General features: G+C 34.6%; 2 protein-coding genes and 1 non-coding gene across 5 annotated transcripts in view; 1 reads left to right on the forward strand and 2 right to left on the reverse strand.

Moving 5' to 3' along the window:
* Window positions 1-12,486, reverse strand: part of GCS2alpha (glucosidase 2 subunit alpha) — a 28,845-nt gene extending 16,359 nt beyond the window's left edge. The window contains exons 1-13 of one of the 2 annotated variants that reach the window (XM_089245759.1): window positions 12,405-12,486; window positions 10,136-10,231; window positions 8,417-8,653; window positions 8,067-8,240; window positions 7,739-7,769; window positions 5,450-5,531; window positions 5,018-5,114; window positions 4,695-4,799; window positions 4,487-4,562; window positions 3,717-3,857; window positions 2,116-2,255; window positions 1,029-1,455; window positions 36-132 (exon numbers count right to left, since the gene is read on the reverse strand). In XM_089245759.1, the coding sequence (XP_089101885.1) occupies window positions 36-132; window positions 1,029-1,455; window positions 2,116-2,255; window positions 3,717-3,857; window positions 4,487-4,562; window positions 4,695-4,799; window positions 5,018-5,114; window positions 5,450-5,531; window positions 7,739-7,769; window positions 8,067-8,240; window positions 8,417-8,653; window positions 10,136-10,231; window positions 12,405-12,421 (1,720 nt within the window). In that variant the 5' untranslated portion in view covers window positions 12,422-12,486. Of the gene's footprint in view, window positions 1-35; window positions 133-1,028; window positions 1,456-2,115; window positions 2,256-3,716; window positions 3,891-4,486; window positions 4,563-4,694; window positions 4,800-5,017; window positions 5,115-5,449; window positions 5,532-7,738; window positions 7,770-8,066; window positions 8,241-8,416; window positions 8,654-10,135; window positions 10,232-12,404 lie in introns of both variants that reach the window. The other variant, XM_089245750.1, reaches the window with a different exon arrangement.
* Window positions 595-667, reverse strand: TRNAI-GAU (transfer RNA isoleucine (anticodon GAU)). Its single transcript has one exon. It is a non-coding gene; the product is annotated as a tRNA-Ile (tRNA).
* Window positions 12,487-12,695: 209 nt separating the features above from the next.
* Window positions 12,696-21,009, forward strand: part of Ranbp21 (exportin-5-like protein Ranbp21) — a 63,196-nt gene continuing 54,882 nt past the window's right edge. For both annotated transcript variants that reach the window (XM_089245780.1, XM_089245772.1), the window contains exons 1-4: window positions 12,696-12,902; window positions 14,802-14,920; window positions 15,515-15,587; window positions 15,812-15,949. In XM_089245780.1, coding sequence (XP_089101906.1) covers window positions 12,804-12,902; window positions 14,802-14,920; window positions 15,515-15,587; window positions 15,812-15,949 — 429 coding nt within the window. In that variant the 5' untranslated portion in view covers window positions 12,696-12,803. The remainder of the gene's footprint in view (window positions 12,903-14,801; window positions 14,921-15,514; window positions 15,588-15,811; window positions 15,950-21,009) is intronic.

A 21,009-nucleotide genomic window follows, 5' to 3' on the forward strand; every position in this document is an offset into this window, starting at 1 on the left:
AATAGAGAAAACCTAGAGAATAAAAATATTCTTACCATATTTTTGGGAGCCAGCAAAGAAAGACCTGGAAAGTATGAATGGCCTTTGTTTTCCATCACATCTCATCAAATGACCTTTATATGTTGACATGACCTTGAATATTCATTCAATAAGTAAAATTAATTTTAAAAAACAACAAGAAAAAAATTTAATGCAAGCCATTTGCTAGACATGCAATATAAGCCCATCACAATTACCATTTTAGAGACATTGTGAGTAAAGTATTTAATTGAATATGAGTAGGATAAATCTATGGCAACTTTAGGATGAAATTTTGAATGGTCTTTCCATGCAAAGTTTAAAAAAACCCCTAATATTTTAAGTTCCCCCTTCCCAAGATTTTTTATGTTCATTTAATTCATGTTTTAAACAAGGCTGTGCTCTGTTCCCAGGTTTAGTATTTATATAAAAATTTTTGAAGATCATAAAAGCATGTTTACTCAAATAATGAACATACAAATACAGACAAGCATTTTATATATAGAATGATATATGTAATGAAACCAATAGGCTTTCTGGATATTATGCTGAGGTGAACAGGGAAAAAGTGTCATTTCTCTCCACTGGGAATCAAACCCAGGACCTCTTGCATATCGGGCAAGCACACTGACCATTACACCATAGAGAGAATATACTTTTTGCCCTTAAAACATACACAGTAACATTACTTGATGAATAGAGGCATTGCAGCTTCTTTTTAACTTCAACTAATGGCATCCAGGCGGTGGCAGAAGAGATGAATGTTGAGTTTTTGCTCGGCTACGATACATGAAATCAATAGGCTTTCTGAATACTATGCCGAGGTGAACAGGGAAAAATAGTGTCATTTTTTGCCACCGAGAATCAAACCCAGGACCTCTTGCATGCAGTGGTTATACATTTAAAAAAAGAATTATTAAAAGCTCAAATTTTAATAATTTATGCTGTTTATAAATCATGGTATTCAATATGAATAATATTGAAAGAAAATAACTAAACTATAAACTTACCATAAGCATTCCATACATATTGTGAATGTCTCTGTGCTCCCATCCACCAAAATGAGCTAGGTCCTTTGGCATTGTGACTTCTGGCTCACTGAAAACAGAAGGCTCATTCATGTCGTTCCATGTGTAAAGAGTCAATGTTGAACCCTGGTATTGATCCAATGCATATTTACTAGCCCACCAGTCGCGAACTTCTGGATTAAGATAGTCAAGATATCCTGATGCACCAGGCCAACACCATCCTTCATAGTCTTCTCCATTGCTCTTCTTCACATAATAGCCTTTGTCTGTAGCTTCCTTGTGTATATAATATGTGTTTTCTCTCTTGATATGAGGATCCACGAGCGTGACCATCTTACGTGATTTTGCTGTCAGATTGTTGAGCATTTCCTTCGGATTCGGGAACTTATATGGATCCCAAGTGAAATACCTAGTTTAATAGGAAATCACATTACAAGAGTCAAAGAATATACTATATAAAACCTTAAAGGAAACTGATATACAGCAAACCACCTATGTAAAGATACTCAGGGGTCCAGAGAAACATAGTTATAAAGCTGTTGTTATAGATGGAATATATTAACACTATGAAAAGTGCATCAGGAAGCAATATCGTTTCATAGACAATTATCCATATAGAGGACATTGACAGGCAAAAAAATTACTACTCAAATATTTGGCTTGACCCTTCTCTTTTTCCAGATTAAATTGCAGCATATTCTACTTCATCATGGCATTACTTTGTGTTATACAGTATCTCAGTACTTATTCCATCTTAATTTGCTCCATTTCATAACAAAAACTTCGATGGATCAAAGAAAATATAAATGACTCTCCAGATTCCTTTATAATAAGTCTTAAAATCTGAATTGAAATTAGGTGAGGACCACATGGTGACAAATCTAACTGTCTGAATGCCACCAAGTGCTTTCGACCAATATTTCAGTTTGAGGTCAATGTACCTCAGCATTGTAATCCCGGGACATGTGCACAATTTATGTGGATTCTTATGTTCTTTTACAGTAAAAAAAAAGAAAGGAAAAAAAAAAGAAATATAGAACATCAGCTTCTTTTTCTGTCTGAAACTCACTTCCTGTCATCTGTATGGTCCAAATCTAGCCAAAGTACATCATATGGTATGTCATTGTCATCAAAACCTTCATCCACTTTACGAACGTCATCTTGATCTCTATAATTCCAACGACATTGATGATATGCCAGAGCAAATAGCTGCAAAATTCAACATGGTTTATGCCCAATAAATAACTAATGTTGGTGAAAATATATAGTCAATTTCATTTAATCCTTTTGTTACCACATTACAAAAAAATAAATTATCATAAAACTTTTTGGTAAGTCATTTTAGTTCTAATTAAAGCCTAAAAAAACATTAATTTTGATTAAATTCAAATTAAAGTCAATTTAATTCAAGAAATTAATTAACCTGGCACCTAAAAATTTCATCAGCACTATATGTTTACAATAAAAACAAAGCGTACCAATTCAAGTATGTTAAATAATACATAATAATGAATATTTATTTATTTTACCTCCAACATAGACATAATTTGTTTTATACACTTTTTAAGGAACATTTTGTAAAAACAATTTTTACTGCATTGCTCCTTTGTGTACTGCTGTAAAAACTTTTACGGGGGTGAAACATCTAACTGAATTTTATTAATAAATATGTTTAAAAGCCTAATTGTCCCAAGCTTGTGATGCCATCTGGAAATCATTAAGTAGTTATACATACAGCCTGTATACTTCAAAATTCTAACACACAACAATGTATGTAAAGGATGTTATAGAGTTCGAAAAATTATAAATGTTAACTTTAAAGTACTATCAGTAGAGAAAGGATTACAAAGTCACAATGTAAAAAAGTCTTATTTCTAGTCCTTTCTTTCTTACATCAAAAAATTTAGCATCAAAGAATTTTTCTTGCTCAAGACACTTATATATTTAACTAGCTATAATACCCAGCACTGCCTGGGTTTTCCTCAATTGCTGGGAGGATTGAAAAAGTGACAAACCATTATAAAGGAATAAACTATTATATACAATACTGGCAGCATTAAAGAAGTGGCAAATCACTGTAAAGGCATATACACGTCTGAAACGTATTGCTAGGGAACCACGTAACCAAAGTAAACGTTCCGAAAGTGATTGTTGAGACCCAAAAACCATTGTTGCCGACAGTTTTTTGCCCATTTGGGGTAAAAGCCCTGCTCTGATGAAATTTTAAAGTAGTATTTTATAGTTCAAGTCGGGTTCCATTTGGTATATATGCAAAATTTGGCAACGATCGATCTAAAATTATAGATTTGTATAGAGAACAAACACCCACAGGAAATCAATTTTATATATATAGATGGTCTTCCAATGATGTTGTAGATAGCAGAATTCAATGCATTTTTGATATAACACCAGGAATAAATGTAGTAATGAATGTAAAAATAGTGAATTTAAATTCAATTTGCAAGCCAGTCTATGTTTATTGGTTTATTAAGAGCTATATGAATCTACGTAAGGTGCCAATAAATTTACAATTCCCCCTTCATCCACTCACACAGATTATTGTATTACCTGTATCAATAAATTAGTTAATGTATTAAATTCATCAACACAACTGGCAACATTTCTGTTGTGCCAAGGGCACAACAGAAAAAATATTATGGAAATACTTACAGGAGGAAGAGGAGTTGTGCCTGTTAATTTTGCATACTGATTCACCACATCTTTTGGAAGAGGACCAAGGAAGAAAAATGTGTCAATGATTCCACTTTCGGAGAACCAATGAGTGTCTCGCTGAGGAACGGCTGTATTTCCCTTTACAAAATCCACAATTGAAGAAACAACTCCCTACAGGGATGTTGAAGAATACAAAAAACTCAATGAAAAGAAAATGTGATATTGCTGTTTTTACGAAATAGAACTTTTTGGAAAGCACACATCTTTTGGTGAAGAAAAAAAATTCTGAAAATTATTTATTCTCTAATTTAATACCTAAGCTGCACATGATCCATGCTTAGAAGCAAATCAAGATCTCAATTGTGCAGTAAATCAGCTTTGATAACACAAAAAGTTTTCTACATGCAATTGAAAATAAAAGTAAACATATTTTGTCTGAGCGGAAAAACAAGTGCAGTGGTAGAAGATTTGTCAATTTACCACAGATCCTTTAGAGCAGTGTTTCCCAAAGTGGGCAATATCGCCCCCTGGTGGGCGATGGAATGGTCCAACGGGGCGATAGAACCTACTGATTTAACATAGGATCCTATGGGTTTACTTGAGTTGGGGGGCGATGAGAGGAAAAAATTATTGATGAAGGGGGCGATGAAACAAAAAGTTTGGGAGACTATGCTTTAGAGCATTAGATCTTGCATGGAAGAAGATAAAAAATGCATAATCATTTTAAAACATGCAACAGGCTAAGTAAAAAAAAAGCATGTTATCACCTGATTTGAAGCTGCTTCCAAATCAACCCACGTTTCTGCTGCATTTAACCACAACAGTCCAACACTTTGCTTTTCACTAATTATGAAAAAAAACATTCATTAAAATAAGTAAAATAAATTTTAAAATACCACTAAGTTTACATGCATTAAAATTAAATACATACTAAAACTAAATCACAATAATAGAGAACACAAAAATCTTACAGACCTATGAGCTATCATGAAAGGAACTGAACCATAAAGCGCCATGGGATTATTCAGCTCATACTCAAAAACATCCAAATTGTATAAGCGATAAGGATCACTCATACCCCTGCAATCAACAAAACCCTGTTAAAAGTCGGTTGTGCATAATTACTACTTTAAACTTCACATAAAAGAAACATAATGTACTAATAATTAACAATAAACAAACTACAAAAATTTACACACAGTGAAAACTGAGGCATGCTGTTTACAATTAAAACAAAGCAAAAGTTTTCCTTCCATATATGTTAAACTTTTATTGATTTTCTTATCCCAAAAACTCACTTAGTCTGGCGCAATGGAAAGACATCTGCATGCTCAGGGATTCCATAAACATGTTTGAAACCAACAAAAGAGAAATCCATACCAACAGAAGATGGACCTTGAAATAAGAAATGGAAAAATTTAAATAAAACTTAAGCTGAAATTGCATTTTTCTCATTTTTGATCTGCATGGGAAAAAATGCAAAAACTCACTCTTTGGAATTGAAAACTTTTTTACAATTCCCTCAAATGATCTAGTTTTTCAATATTTAAGTTTACCTTAAAGTCAAACAAGAAAGAAATTGCATAAATGAATATTAAAACAATAAAAATGATTTTAAAAAAACCAATTATTTTAACCCTTTAGTTCTCATACTCAAACAGGAAGCCCATATATCAGTACCTTGAGCATCAAAAATAACTGCTAAGAAAATTGTTACAAGCAATAAATACCATAAGGTTTGGAATCTGTCTTTCCTTTGAATGATTCTTCCCATAAGGTATCTTTGAATGGCTCCTCTTCTATTGGATTATCCTAAGGATATTTAAAAGAAAATATGAAAACAGCAAGCTGTTTAACAATTCAATGAAATTAAAGCAATGTAATTACACAAGGAGTAATGAGTATACAATGTGTTTGGCAAAAGTTACACAAGTTACGAATTTTTTTAATACACTGAAGAGCCAAAAAAACTGGTGCACCTGCCTAATATCGTGTAGGCCCCCCGCGAGCACGCAGAAGTGCCGCAACACGACGTGGCATGGACTCGACTAATGTCTGAAGTAGTGCTGGAGGTAATTGACACCATGAATCCTGCAGGGCTGTCCATAAATCCGTAGGAGTAAGAGGGGGTGGAGATTCTTCTGAACAGCACGTTGCAAGGCATCCCAGATATGTTCAATAATGTTCATGTCTGGGGATTTAGGTGGCCAGCGGAAGTGTCTAAAGCCAGAAGAGTGTTCCTGGAGCCACTTTGTAGCAATTCTCGACGTGTGGGGTGTCGCATTGTCCTGCTGAAATTGTCCAAGTCCGTCGGAATGCACAATGAACATGAATGGATGCAGGTGATCAGACAGGATGCTTACGTACCTGTCACCTGTCAGAGTCGTATCTAGCCATATCAGGGATCCCATATCATGAAAACTGCACACGCCCCATACCATCACAGAGCCTCCACCAGCTTGAACAGTCCCCTGTTGACATGTAGAGTCCATGGATTCACGAGGTGGTCTCCATACCCGTACACGTCCATCAGCTCGAAGCAATTGGAACCAAGACTCGTCAGACCAGGCAACGTGTTTCCAGTCCTCAACAGTCCAATGTCTGTGTTGTCGGGCCCAGGCGAGTGTAAAGCTTTGTGTCGTGCAGTCATCAAGGGTACACGAGTGGGCCTTCGGCTCCGAAAGCCCATATCGATGATGTTTCATTGAATGGTTCGCACACTGACACTTGTTGATGGCCCAGCATTGAAATCTGCAGCAATTTGCGGAAGGGTCGCACGTCTGTCACGTTTAATGATTCTCGTCAGTCGTCGTTGGTCCCGTTCTTGCATGATCTTTTTCCGGCCGCAGCGATGTCACAGATTTAATTTTTTACCGGATTCCCGATATTCACGGTACACTCGTGAAATGGTCGTACCCGAAAATCCAAATTTCATCACTACCTCGGAGATGCTATGTCCCATCTCTCGTGCGCCGACTATAACACCACGTTCAAACTCACTTAAAAATCGATAACCTGCCATTATAGCAGCAGTAACCGATCTAACAACTATGCCAGACACTTGTTGTGTTATATAGGCGTTGCCGACCGCAGGGCCATACTCTGATTGGTTCCCATATCTCTTTATTTGCATACGCATGCCTGTACTAGTTTTTTTTGGCTCTTCAGTTTACCTTTTACTAGAATTATGCTCTAAATAGCAAGGTTTGACATGTCTCATGCGTCATGGTGACAAAAAAATAAAATAAAATAATAATACTGGCACTTGTAAATTTTAGGAGTCTGTCCAGACTTTTTTTCTAGAAGGATGGGCTGAGTGAACGAGTAATTTGTATAGGGTCCTGTTTTCTGAGAAATTTTTTCTCATTTTTATGACAATGGTAATTAATTTTGAGAAAAAAGTAAATTTTGTAAGAAGCAAAAAAAAAATAGTTAAACACAAGAAATGAGATGTCAAATTTAATTTTCATCCTTTTGTATTTTGTGAAGGGTCTGTTTTTCAGATCCAGGGTTTTGTGAAAGGTTTGGAAAACTGATTCAAATTTCGGCTTTGAAGACCTGATTTTCTATGCGTAATTACTAAATTGCAGTCTGAAGACAACAAAACATTTTAAGAAATTATGTGAAATTATGACCATGTCTACCAACATGTGAAAGAAGTCATAAAGTCCTGGGGAAGTTGGAAAAAAAAACAACACTATTCAAGACTATTTTTTTTTAATGCTTGGTACTCAAGACATTCATTTGGTGTCTAATTTATCAAGACTTGATAAATGATAAGATTAATGTGTTACTTTGCTTTAATTCTCAAATATGCATTAGCCGTTCATGAGTGTAACAATACATTCATATAAATTTTTAAGTCAAACCCTGTTATAACGAATCTGGCTTATAACAAAGTTTTCATTGGATTTTGTGATCATTTGAAGTTTGTTACAACAGAGTTTGACTGATCATAGACTCTAGTATGAATATCAATAAACCATTTATTTTGGAAAAAGTTTGTCATTCAAAGTTACCTGAACATTGTTTTGATCAGCAGGTGCATCTCTGAAAAATAAAAATACTTTCTTAATAAAAATAAAAAATTAGGCTTATCAATACATTCAAGTAATAATATATCATTAATACAACACATTTGAAAAGATTCACAGTAAAATGTTACACTATTCTATTACCCGTTGAATGCATATATGCAATTTTACACATTTTATGAAGAAATTTAACATATCTAGTTTTGCATTAGCTGTACTGTTTTTAATGTACATAGAACTTCAAACATATGAGTATGATTTGAATATATTTGAACAAAGCAATGAGAGGAAATTCCTAAAATTGAACACTCACGGCCCATCCTTCATCCTATAATGTTCAAATTTCATGAGACCTCGTGCATTTGCTCGAATAACAAGTTGATCGTTTGAGTAAACATCTAGATAGAATGGTTTCCCATTCAGGACCACTTTGTTTGTTCCAAAAGACAAAACCAATTTTTCAGAGTCCTGAGATATTACTGTCAAGCTGTAACAAGATAAAACAATAAAATAACCACTCAACGCTTCAAAAAATACACAAGTTATTACCATTACTTAACATCTATTACAAACATAATAATGAAATAATGTTGGTATCAATTTTCAAACCACTTAAATTCTACAAAAATGAGGAAAAAAAACGAAATAACAATTCAGTATTACCGGGATTCTTCGGGTGGACCAACAAGAGCTTCTAGAGCTTCAAATCTTGGACGAGTAGGGTTAAGCTCAGTAACTCTTAACCTCAAAGTGTTGCTGACTAAAGCTATAACTTCTAATCTGAAAGTAGCTCCATTTTGGGAGTTGACAAGAACACCAGCAACTTTAGTTGGATACGATTTAAAACTCTCTACTTCTAGATAATATGGTGACTGATTTGGTACAATATTTCGATTTCGCCTATAACAATAAAGGACAAAATAAAATACCAAGCAAAAACAAAATTTGTAAAAATGCCAAATTAAAATATAGAAATGAATCATTATATCGAGTGTTAAAAAAAAAATGTGATAAAACCAACCACTTTATCTTGTTAAAATCTACACAACAATTTTAATGAAAGGCATTAAAAATGGAATGTAAGTTACAACAAGGCATAATGTAATGAGGATATACTTCATTGATCACCTTAAACTGAGAAATAAAGCACACAAAATTCTATGATACGAGAAATTAACTGGCTCCAGATTTCACTGCAAAAGAGGATGCTTTTTAAGATTCTCATTACAGCTTCATAAATTATACCTATTTTCAAAGTACAGGGTTAGCATAAATGAATGACACGATTTTAAAAATTAATATTTTCAAAACTACTACATATAATATAATCAGTTACATAAAAATAAAAAAAAACATTCCAAGTTTTCTTTTCAGTTTCAAATTCTTGATGTGTGAACCTTTTATAACATGACAAATATCTAATCTGCAATCAAGTTCATTCCACACATTTTGTAGTTTTAAAACAGTCAATGGTTTGAAATGCAGCACTAATGCATTTTTCAAGTTCATTGAATGTTTCTGCAATTGTTTATAAATTACCATTGCCAAAGACACTAAATGAACTCAAAGAACTTATCAGTGCTGCATTTTGAATCATTTTTTAAACCATTGACTGTGTAAAACTGCAAAATGTGTGGAATGAACTTGATTAAAGATTAGATATTTGTTGTGTTAAGAAAAAGATTCACACATCAAACATTTACAACTGGAAAAACTAAAGAAAAACTAATGTTTTTCTTTACTTTTATGTATCATTGATTACATTAAAGATTAAATGTATATAATAGTTATGTGTAATAGTTTTGGAAATATTAATTTTTAAAATCATGTCTCTCATTCATCTATGTATATTCCTAAGTGAAATTTAAAAGGAACGGTAGAATAAATATAATAGATTGAAATATATAAAACGTTCCAGCTTCATATATTTTTTCACTCATTCCTATTATCTGACAACTATACAGGGCTGTAACTAAGTGGGGCCAACTGGAACTCTAAATTCACAACTGCCCCTAGGTAAGCCATTCAGACATATAAAGATTAACAGCCAAGCCCTAATAGGCTATCAATGGGACCTCTGGTATGTCTCTGCTCCAAAATTGAAAAGAAATAAAATCCCTTGAAAATATGAACAAATGTAAATGTTGCTGAGAAGCAAAAAAAAAAATATATATATATATTCACTTCCTTAATCTGAGCAATCACAGACGTAGGTTACTTCTCTGATGGACAAAATATTTTCTTACCCCTCCCCAACTTTTTTGTAAATCGTCAAAAACAATTTAGCAGAGCTTGTCATCAATTCATGTGTGGGAGCAGTTCAGAGATTAATAGAAGTTTATAACATAATAAAAATTTTGAGAGTGAAAATAATGCTCTTACTTGCAAAAGCCACTTTGATCGCATGTTTTGAAGTTGCCTCTATCAACACTCTGTACTGTTAAGATGGATAATAGAATGATACATGGCCACACTAACCTGTAATATAGATCAATATAGCATTTTTAATAGGTTGTTAAATATCTCTACATTTGTACTTGATTTTTCATTTTCATGCAACAAAATTGTTTGCTCTGAATGATCTCACCGTTGTTGCCATGTGCTTTCTGTAAGGCCATAAATATATTTTTTCAATGTTTAAACATACAAACATGAGACTGTGGTGAATATAATAGTTTTTCCTGTTCTTATCTTGTTTTGTTAATTAAATTCACAATGAATCTAATTTGATCACTCTTGCCAAATGATGAATAAGACAGGGATTGTCTCACAATCCATTGACTAATCATCAATAATGTAAAAAAAAAATCAAACATTTTCCACCTTAGAGATTTAATCTATACAAAACAAAATTGGATCTATACCAAGGGTGCTCAACCTTTAGAAGAGTGCGGATCACTTCATTGGTTTGAAAACTTTTGGCAGGCAACTCAAATGATTTGCATGTCAGATGATTTGTAAATGTACAGCAGATCACTTAAATGCTCTGAAACTGTGCTACACATCACTTAAGTAATTTGTAAATGTGTCGCCTGTTGCTTAAATGATCTGGAACTGTACCACTGATAACTTGAGCTATATAGAACAGCATCACAGGCCACTCAGTAATCTGTAACAGTGTCATCAGGGTTTAAGCTAAATAAAAAAAATTCCTTTAGCAAAAAAAAGCGAAAATTGAGGGAAAAGTTTTAGCAAAATACTGCAATGATAATGATCGATGGTTGGATGACTACTTGTTTCGTACCTTCTGTATGCATTTTTGCAAAAGTGGCTACTACTTCTTTGGCTACTGCTGCATTCTAAGATTTTTTTTTGCATTTTGCAAAAAATGTGACCGTAGCTTAAACCCTGAGTGTCATGGGTTACTCAAGTGATCTGGAATTATAATATGGTTTACTGAAGTGATCTGTGAATATGCAACTGGTCCAGTGATCTAGAAATGTGCCTCACGCCACTTAAGTGATATGAAACTGCACCACGGATCACTTAAGTGATATGAAACTGTACCACGGATCACTAAAGTCATCTGTAAAAATGAACTGCTTAGTTCAAAAATGAATTGCTCAGTTTATTTTTGAAATTTTTTTTTGTAAGAATTAAGTTAGAGGTCGCTGCCCATATTAGATGAATCCAAGGGTCATATTTGGCCTGCAGGTTATGGGTTGCGCATGTAGGATCTATAGCAAAGATGTTCTCAAACTGTGTGCTGCCAACCCTTGAGTGATGATTCAAGTGATCAGGGGGTGCCGTGGTTTTCGATGCGATTCTTTATTAAACTGCTTTGGGGAGCCACGGATAAGCATTGAAAAGGGAATACAGTGGGTGAAAAAATTTTAAGAATCCCTGTGATCCACAGTATAGTTTCCCAAAATTTTTGTTCCATAGTCCCCTTCGCCATAGGATCCTATACTAAATCCATAGCTTCTACCGTCCCCCTGCCCACTTTGGGAAACAATGATCTCTAGCAACACTGTCCAACCTTTTTGTGTGTGCAGGCCACTTAATTGAACTGGAAATGTGTGCTGCAAGTCTCTTAAGTAAACTGGGTATGCACTGCAGGTCACTTAAGTGATCTGGAACAGTGCTCCAGGCCACTTAATTGATCTGTAAATGTGCCGCGGGTCATTCAAGTGACATAGAACTGCACTGCAGGTCACTTGTGTGAGATCTGTGAACATCCCTCAGGTGTTTTCGGAGATCTGTGAATGTGCCCCAGGTGTCTTGAGTGAACTGTGAATGTGACCCAAGTGTCTTGGGTGACCTATGAATGTGCAACAGGTGTCGAGTGATCTGTAAATTTGCTGCGGATCACAATTGAAATGAAAAGGCGCCACAGGCCACTTAAGTGATCTGGAACAATGCTTCAGGTCACTAAAGTGATCTATAAAAGTAGTGTGGATCGCTGAGGTGAACTGGGAAGTGCCGCTTAGTTTATTTTTACAAATGTATGTCCCCGGTCACAAAGGACAGATTGAATGTTTACATGATCTAACGCCGACTAATAAAGATTATAAATTGAGCCTAATTTATCGAATACCCCAACAATAATTTATATTTATGAGACACACAGTACGTATAGTAAATTATTTTCGTCCACACTGAATGGAATAAAATTATACAATTTAATTAATTAATTAAATTCTTCGCTAACCTCTCGCACGTGGCCATTTCTCCCTCATATATTAGATGTTAACTACAGCAATAACACAAGGAAAAGAAAAAATAAATAGAAACGCTACCGCTATGTAGCATAGGACAGCACTGTCTTCTGGTTATGTGAATTTATAAATTTTTGAAATTCAATTTTCAAAATTGTGTTTGAAAAAATTTCATATAAAGTTTGAAGATTTTTTTCTATTTTCGAAAATTTTTTAAATCAATGGAAGAATTTGTTTTGGTGTTGATTTTTTTTTTGTTTACTCGGTCATGTTATGTGAGAGGTGAATTGAAGTGGCAACGCAAAGTCGCCGGTTCGACGCTGTTCCACTCACGTTTTGTTTACAAAAAATTAATTGTGGGTTGAGAATTTTCACTTGAAAAGAAAAAAAAAATGGATACACCCGAAGCCCTCATTATACAAATTAAAGAAGCCATTGAAATAATAATGGATGCTTCGAGCTCGCCACAACAACGTGAAATGGCCAACAAGGTGAATGAAATTTTAAGTTTTATTGTAATTAGTAGCACGGCTGTTGTTTACCTATTGACGATAATTATCTTTGGATTATGATTGAAAAATTCAATTAAAATGTTATTTTAATATTTTCGTTGTAATCTGATGTCCAATCAATGACCACTATATCAGATGTGCCAGTAAAATCAATATGTGTCTCAATTTTATTGTAATTTATTGTGATAATACGTTGGTATACCTGATGCATATTTACAGGTGGGGGATGGGGGCTGTATCCTAGGCAAGGCCGGATCTTGAATCTGGCGAACTACGCCGCCGAAGAAGGCGCCAACTGAAAGGGACAATTTTTTATTGCCAAAATATTCGCTTGGACTTGAAAAATGTCCATAACTTGCCCCGAGCCCATGGCTGCAAATTTTGAGTAATGTGTGGTCAAGAAAATTAGTAGAATAGAAAGATGGCAAAAATTGTTTTGCTCATGGGTGGTTAAACCATAAATCCACCTCTGCTAGAGAGCAAGGAACTAGGTTGTTTTACCAAACACGATACCAAGAGGATTTTATGGTATATAGGTGACCTACGGCCGTATTCACCAACACAGTTTAAACTGCAATCGCAGGTGAAAGGATTACAGATCGAAACAGATTTGTTAAATTGAGGATTTAACCAATTTGTGTCGATCGTTAATCCTTTAACTTGCAATTGTAGTTTAAACTGTGTTGGTGAATACGGCTGCTAAAGAGCAAGGGTCAGTGAGTGACCTACATGGTTTGTGACCAAAATAATGTGCAATCACCACAGTGCTACTGCAGAACAATCTGAAAGAATATTAAAAAACGTGTAGAAAACACTGTTATGGGAATTTTTACCACAGAAGCATTTCCAGTTAGCCAAGGACTTGTTCAAAACAATGCAAAACATTCTGTTTTGGGGGAGTAACCAAAACAATGTGCAAGCATGTGAATGATCAAAGCAGTATGGATGCATGTGATTAACCAAAAGAGTGACCTAGAACAGTGGTTCTCAACCAGTGCAACTGCGAAGCCCCACAGCTAAAAAAAAGTTAAAATAAATCAGTAAATTTAATAAATAAGTGAAAGAAACAAAAAAAACTGCAGGGTTGCCACCATGGAATTTATATACTACAACAGACTTTGTAAGTCAGAAAGGGTTGAAAACTGATCTGGAGTGTATAGTGTGCAAGCATGGGAAGAGACCAAAAGAGTTATTCTGAGAACGTGTAAGTGTAGGAGTAACTCAAAGACTGACCTAGAGAGTAAGGGACTTGGTCACACAGTGGAAAAGATGATTGATGAAAAAAAGTGACCAAGAAAATGCGCAAGCATGTGAGTGACAGACACACAGGCTTATTTACAGTGGCTGGGTGGTAAATTCAAGATTCATATAGAAATGTCCTCTCTCCACCTTCCTATTTTTAGACTTTCCCACTATACACGCATACAAATCATTCACACCAGAGAAAAGGAGTGTAGCTTGACAAATTTGTGTAACCTTGCAGTGGAAAGAGTACTTACATATTATCCATGCTAAGGAGATAAAATGCCAGTAATGGTACTAGCATTATAATGTGAATTATAGCAATCCCTTTTTTTCTGTGGGGAAAACCATAATAACATCATAGTTAGCCGTTGCCTTGTGTTAACAACCTAACACAAATAATACGGGAGTACTATAGAAAGTTACATCTAAGTAGACCTGGAAGTACCAGGCCGACCTATATGCTATACTTTAGTCGGGTGTCAAGCCCTAGTTTACATACACCACAAGTAAATGATTGGAACATAGTTCTAAAAGGGGTTTGAATATTACTGATGCTGTTCATATGTACTCTGTCTTTATTTTGTGTGTATTTATGTGAAGATGTTTTACAGATGAAATTTTTTTATCATTTAGCTATGTGAAAACTTCAAATCAAGCCAATCGTCTATACCCTATGCTCTCATGTTATCTTCCAAAAACAATAATGACATCATCAGGCATTTCGGCTTGCAGCTCATAGAACATAACATAAAGTAGGTTTGCATATAGTTATTATCTGAAAATCATTTTTATTTGAATATTAAATGTATAAATATTTTTATGCTAATTTTCTGGTTGATAAAATATGCACATATGTTAAAAAAAAGAAAAATCGGACTCAAAAATTCATAACTAATTTGCAATGTTCCTGTTCTTTTTACACTCCTTTTCAGTTATTTGAATCAATAAAGTTTACCTTAATGATGTCCTGGTGAAAGAAGAAAAAAACGTCTTCTTTCATCAGGGCATGATTTTATAGGCATATTTCATTGATTCAGAATTTTTAAGAAAAAGCAAAAAGTGAGCAAGAACATTGAAATTAATTTGAATTTTTCATTTTGAAGTGATGCCATCATATTTTCATGCACAAATTTCATTCAATGCAATGGTGAGAAGAAATAGTGAAGCCTGTCTGGAGGAGGAACGCAAAAGAATCCCAACGCCTTCAATTCCTTTTGTCAGTCATTTGACAATTGTGCTGGTACTTTTTTATATCTTGTGACAAGTGATAATATGGACACTATACTTTGAATTTGTTTTCTTTTTTTTAATTTTAACATTTGTGTATGTACAAATCTCCACAACAGATTTCAGTGGAACAATATGAAGCAAGAAGAAAAGGTCTTCATCAAAACCAAAGTGTTTGAGATTTTATCTTCGGTATGTCATATGAAGCATTTTCTCATTAAAACATAATAGACATTCTTCTGAGTATTTCAGTTATATGTTAAGTTATTTTGAGTTAATGAGCAAAAATTGTTTTGTCAAGTTTTCAATAACCCAAATTTGTTCTCTTTTTTGAAATCGTTAATGCTTTAATGTTTTCCGATTGAATGCTATCAAAAATGAGCTAAAAATTTCTTGTATCATTATTTTTTCTTTAGGAAACAAAAGAAATACTTATAGAACCAGCTCACATAAAATTTGGATTTTCTCGCATAGTTGTTGAAATGATCAAAAGAGAATGGCCCCAACAGTGGCCTGACATGTTAGAAGAATTTGATGAACTTTGCATGAAAGGGGTAAGATGGACTAACTCATATTTTTCTAATTATTTGTGTTTTACAATTTCATCCACAACTCAGTGAATGTGATGATTGCAAAAATTTCTATTGAATATATGAATTAGTTTAGTACTGCATTTGATTATGTTTGTAGGACCTAAACTAAGAATTGTGTTATTATTTGCAGTTGCTTACTTCCATAGTTGATCTAATCGTCCTAAGTGTCACATTCTATTATGTATCTTATGATCCTCCAAATTCATGTGTTCTATGACAAAAAGAGGACTTTAACCCTTCAAGTGGCACAGCAGAAATCACTAAAACCCCCCTAAAAAGTCATCTTTTTTTAATGAAATAGGCTTCCCCTGATTTTCAGCAAGTGCAAACTGAGGGGGTATAGGAAAAAATATTTCATTGAAAAATCAACTTCACAAAATATTTGGTCTTGTCTATACTAAAATAAGAGGCTTTCAACAAGGTGTTTATTTATCTCATAAATGCTAGTAAAGGTGTTTGAAAAAAAGTTGTGTAAATTAAAAAAAACTTATGTACTGCTGCATTTAAAATTTAAATGTTAATTATGTATTCATAGTAGCTGTGTTATTATTAAATTTTATTATATACTAGGTACAGTACCCGGCGCTGCCCAGGTTTTCTTCAATTTCTGGGAGGATTCAAAAAGTTGTAAACCGTTATAAAGGCATAAACTATTATACATAATACTGGCAACATTAAAGAAGTAACAAACCATTTTAAAGGCATATGCATGTCTTAAATGCATTGCTAGGGAACTATGGTAACCTAAGTAAACACTCCAAAAGTGATTGCTGAGGCCCAGGAACCATTGTTGCTTAACAGTTTTTTGCCCATTTCAGACATTTGCCTGAGTCTGACAAACTTTTAACGTTGCCTATCATTTAAGTCAGGTCCTGTTTGGTATAAATGCAAATTTTGACGATGATAGATCTAAAACTAGATTTGTGAGGCCATTCAAGTATTACGCCACCAAATTTTTAGCCATTTTTGGCCCCTTCCCCTGTTGTCAGCATTGCCCCACCACCTAATGTATATTGGTGGGATCAGAAATGTATGCAAGAGGGAGCTCGTACACCCCCCCTCCCGGCAAAAAAAAATTTATTTCTTTAATGTAAAAAACATTAAAAAAATAAAAATTCAAAATAAAATACCTTTACTTGTTATTGTAATCAATTTCTGTTAAATTCAATGCTATTTGAAGGGTAAGAACTCAGAATTTCTTTTTAAGAAATTGGTTGAGACCCATCCTTTAAGCTATATATATGCTCAACGCATGGCCCACGGGCCAAATTTATCCATAGGGGTTATCTGGTGTGGCCCACTACCTTAAACTTAATTTTGCAAAAATGAACTAAGCGGCATATTTATAGATCGCTTAAATGACCCGTGGCTCAATTCCAGAGCATTTAAGTGACCCGTGGCACATTCAAAGATCACTTAAGTAACCCGCAACACAGTTCCAGAACACTTAAATAACATGTGGCACAATTTTAGAGGACTTAAGCGACCCCCAGTGCAGTTCTACATCACTCAAGTTACCCACAGAATATTCCCAGGTAATTTAAGTGATCTGTGGCATAATTATGGATCACTTGAGTGATGCTTTGCACAGTGCCAGAGCACTTAAGCGGCCCATAAACCATTTTCGTAGCACTCAAGCAGCTCAGACACATTTCCTGAGCACTTGAAGGATCCGTGAAACATTTAGAGGTATCTGAAGTGGGTCTGTGTAAGGGATTTATCATTAGGGTGAATGTTAGTTCAGGTGCCCACAAACTAGCGAAAGATTTTTCTCGTTTTTGGCACATAGAGTAAGATGCCATTAAGGGGCCATTCAAGTATTACGTAAGCATATGTTCAGCCATTTTTGACCCCCCCCCCCCGTCAGCAAAAGTCAGCAAAACACTGACCCTCCCCCCCCCCTCGTCAGCAATATTTCGTCAGCAGCATAGAATATTTCATATCTTCATAAAGGGGTGATTGATGATGTAAGCAATCTTCAAACCCCCCCCCCCCATCATCAAAAGTCAGCAAATCCGAAACCCCCTTCCCCCCCCCCCCATCAATGCTGACGTAATACATGAATGACCCCTAAGAATAATTCATATTTTCATAAAGGGTGGTTGATGATGTAAATATCATCCAAGCCCCCTCCCCCCTTGTCATCAAAAGTCAGCAAATCGGAAACCCCCCCCCCATCGATGCTGACGTAATACTTGAATGCCCCCTGTATAGAGAACATACATACACACACACACAGAGAGAAAATCAATTATATATATATAGACTAGCTATAATACCCGGCGCTGCCCCTCTTTCTTCAAGGGACATACAAATCTTTTCTAAGTTAACCAATATGGCGACTTCCTGCATGACTCATGAAATAAACAAATCTAGATTTAAAGAAACGTAGAAAGGGGAATATTTTCTTCCTTTTTCAAGAAGTGCTAGGTATTTCGATTTCCTCCGCCCCCCCGAACTTCAAGTTATCTATCTGCCTATTTCTGCTTCAAAAAATGCTGTGGTCAAAATTTAAAGCTGTGGAATTTCTTCTATGTACTTTACGGACCCATAATTAATTTTAAAACATCCTTAACTGTATGAATTTATGCAGTTGAATATTAAAAGAGAATATGGAGACATTAATTTTCATGCTTGAGAAGATATAAATAAAAAGTTGAAATCAATAATGTTATTGCATGGATATCCAACTCAAAAGTGGTCTGGCTAATTACTTAATATTTAATTTGCTGGGCTGGTATATCTCTAAGCGAACTCATATTTCAAAAATCGAGAATTCTATACAATCTTTAAAATTACTGAAGTGACAGAAAACCTCACCAAAGTTCCGCATTTATACAGTAAAATCGGCAATTTTAACACTGATTTCTATGGGGGGATCACCCTTTGTCTGACCCTCAAAGTGATGCTGATGGGGAATATGGCATCTATTCAAAAAGCCTTATTACTGTGGGGTTTGAAAAAGTGACAAATCATTGTAAAAGCATATACATGTCTGAAACGCATTGCTGGAGAACCACGGTAACTAAAATAAACATTCCGAAAGTGCTTGTCGAGGCCCAGAAACTGTTGTTGCCGACAGTTTTTTGCCCATTTCAGGCACTTGCCCGAGTCTGACAAACTTTTAAAGTAGCCTATCATTCAAGTCAGGTCCTGTTTGGTATATATGCAAAATTCTTGTGTGGTGACAATAGATCTAAAATTATTGTAGGTTTGTATAGAGAATATACGCACATACAGTCAGAAAATCTAAATTTTATGTATATAGATATATATTTATTAGCCACATCATTTATTGATTTTTCTTGAAGAAATGTATTAAACGTTACTGTTTAAACCACGGTTTTAACCAAGTGGTTTTTTTAAAAAAAATCAAATATAAGTGGCCTAAATATTAATTTTTTTCCTTGAAAGATATCATTTTGGTTCATTACTAGCCAAAATTTTTCATTCTTACCACATTTTATATTCTTGGGGTGCATTCAGATGGTATATCTTTAGATGATATAAGTGGTTTTTTTCCAAAAAGTCTCATATAAAAGTGGCCTGAATATGTATATATTTTTTCATATGAAGTATCTTAGTTATTTAAAGTTATATACAGAAGCCAAAATCATCAGTCTCATTCTTACCACATTTTCTAACCTTTGGCTAAATGCTGATGCTTTATCTTTAGCAAATTCATGAATAAGGATTGCATCACATCTAAATGTAGTGGTGTATTATATCACGGGTTTTTTTTTGTTATGCTTTTTTTCCTTCACAAAGAAGCAGCAACAGTAGTGACACCATCATGCTAAGGGCACAGGTGGTCTTATAATCCAATAAAGACACCAGCTGTTTTTAAAGGACAAAGACCAGTGTACACGCTAGTAGTTACATTACTTCACACAGACATTTTTATTTTTTTCCCTATAAGAAGTAGCACATCTCACTGTACGTCGCCCAGTCTTAATATGCAATAGTTTTTTTATACTTTCATGGTTAAGCCCAGTTAATCAAGGTTCTACTGTATAGTAGTAACAGATTTATGAAAAATAATCAGCTATATACAGGGTGATTATAATTAAAGTTTTGATTGCAAAACTATACAATAAGTACTGGTCAGAATGACTTGAAAATTTACATGGATACTCCTGAAGCAATGGAAATTTCTTTGGCAAAAGAAAAATTGCAAGCAGATGATGCTGTACTTGGCCAGCAGTATAATCTATTTTGTGCAACCACATCATTTCGGCACTTTAACAGCGTCAGTGTGTGGATAGAACAACTTTTATCAAGATGCACATTGTAATACCAGCAAAGCAGCTGCTGAAGAACTATTTTGACAATAACTGGATGACATTATACTTGGCCAGCAGCCCAGCCACCTAACCTTAATCCTTGCAACTTCTGGCTGTGGGGGGTACCTCAAAATGTTATGAACAGTGGTCGGATTACAAACTTTGGTGAATTGCGAGCTCAGCGCGTTCCCTATACGTTAGAAGTTCCTCAGGAATATTAACATGGGGGCACATTTGGTTTAATAAAGGTGAATTGCAATCGCATCCACATCATGACCATGGCATACTCTGATCTGTTGTTGAACAAGAATTTTTGTGCTTTCACCTCATAGCCAGAACACGGTGGACAACATATTTAACATTTCTTGAGTAAGTTGTAGTTATTTGTTCAATTACTTCATTTTTTTGTGATGTTCCATGGATTATGAAATCGTTCAATGCTATAATTAAGTTATCATTTTGCCATGACTGGCTATCGTTTCCATTCTGCAAGCAAATTTCCCACTTGTTGGATGCTGCCAATAATTTTACATTTTTAAGTATTTTTTCCCCCTTTACCAAATAAAACTGAATTTTTTCAGGAATATTCTTGTCAATTTTCAAGTCATTCTGACAATCATTCTTTTATACAGTGTTTTGAAATCAGAACCTTAGTTATAATCACCCTGTATATCATAAATCATCGCTAATTAATCTGCATTATTTATGCTTCATTAAATATATTATATTCACCTAATT

The sequence above is a fragment of the Pholcus phalangioides genome, unplaced genomic scaffold, assembly GCF_987345545.1.
Source record: "Pholcus phalangioides strain wild (caught in Gottingen) unplaced genomic scaffold, Ppha-v1.0 ptg000003l_1, whole genome shotgun sequence".
NCBI lineage: Eukaryota > Metazoa > Arthropoda > Arachnida > Araneae > Pholcidae > Pholcus > Pholcus phalangioides.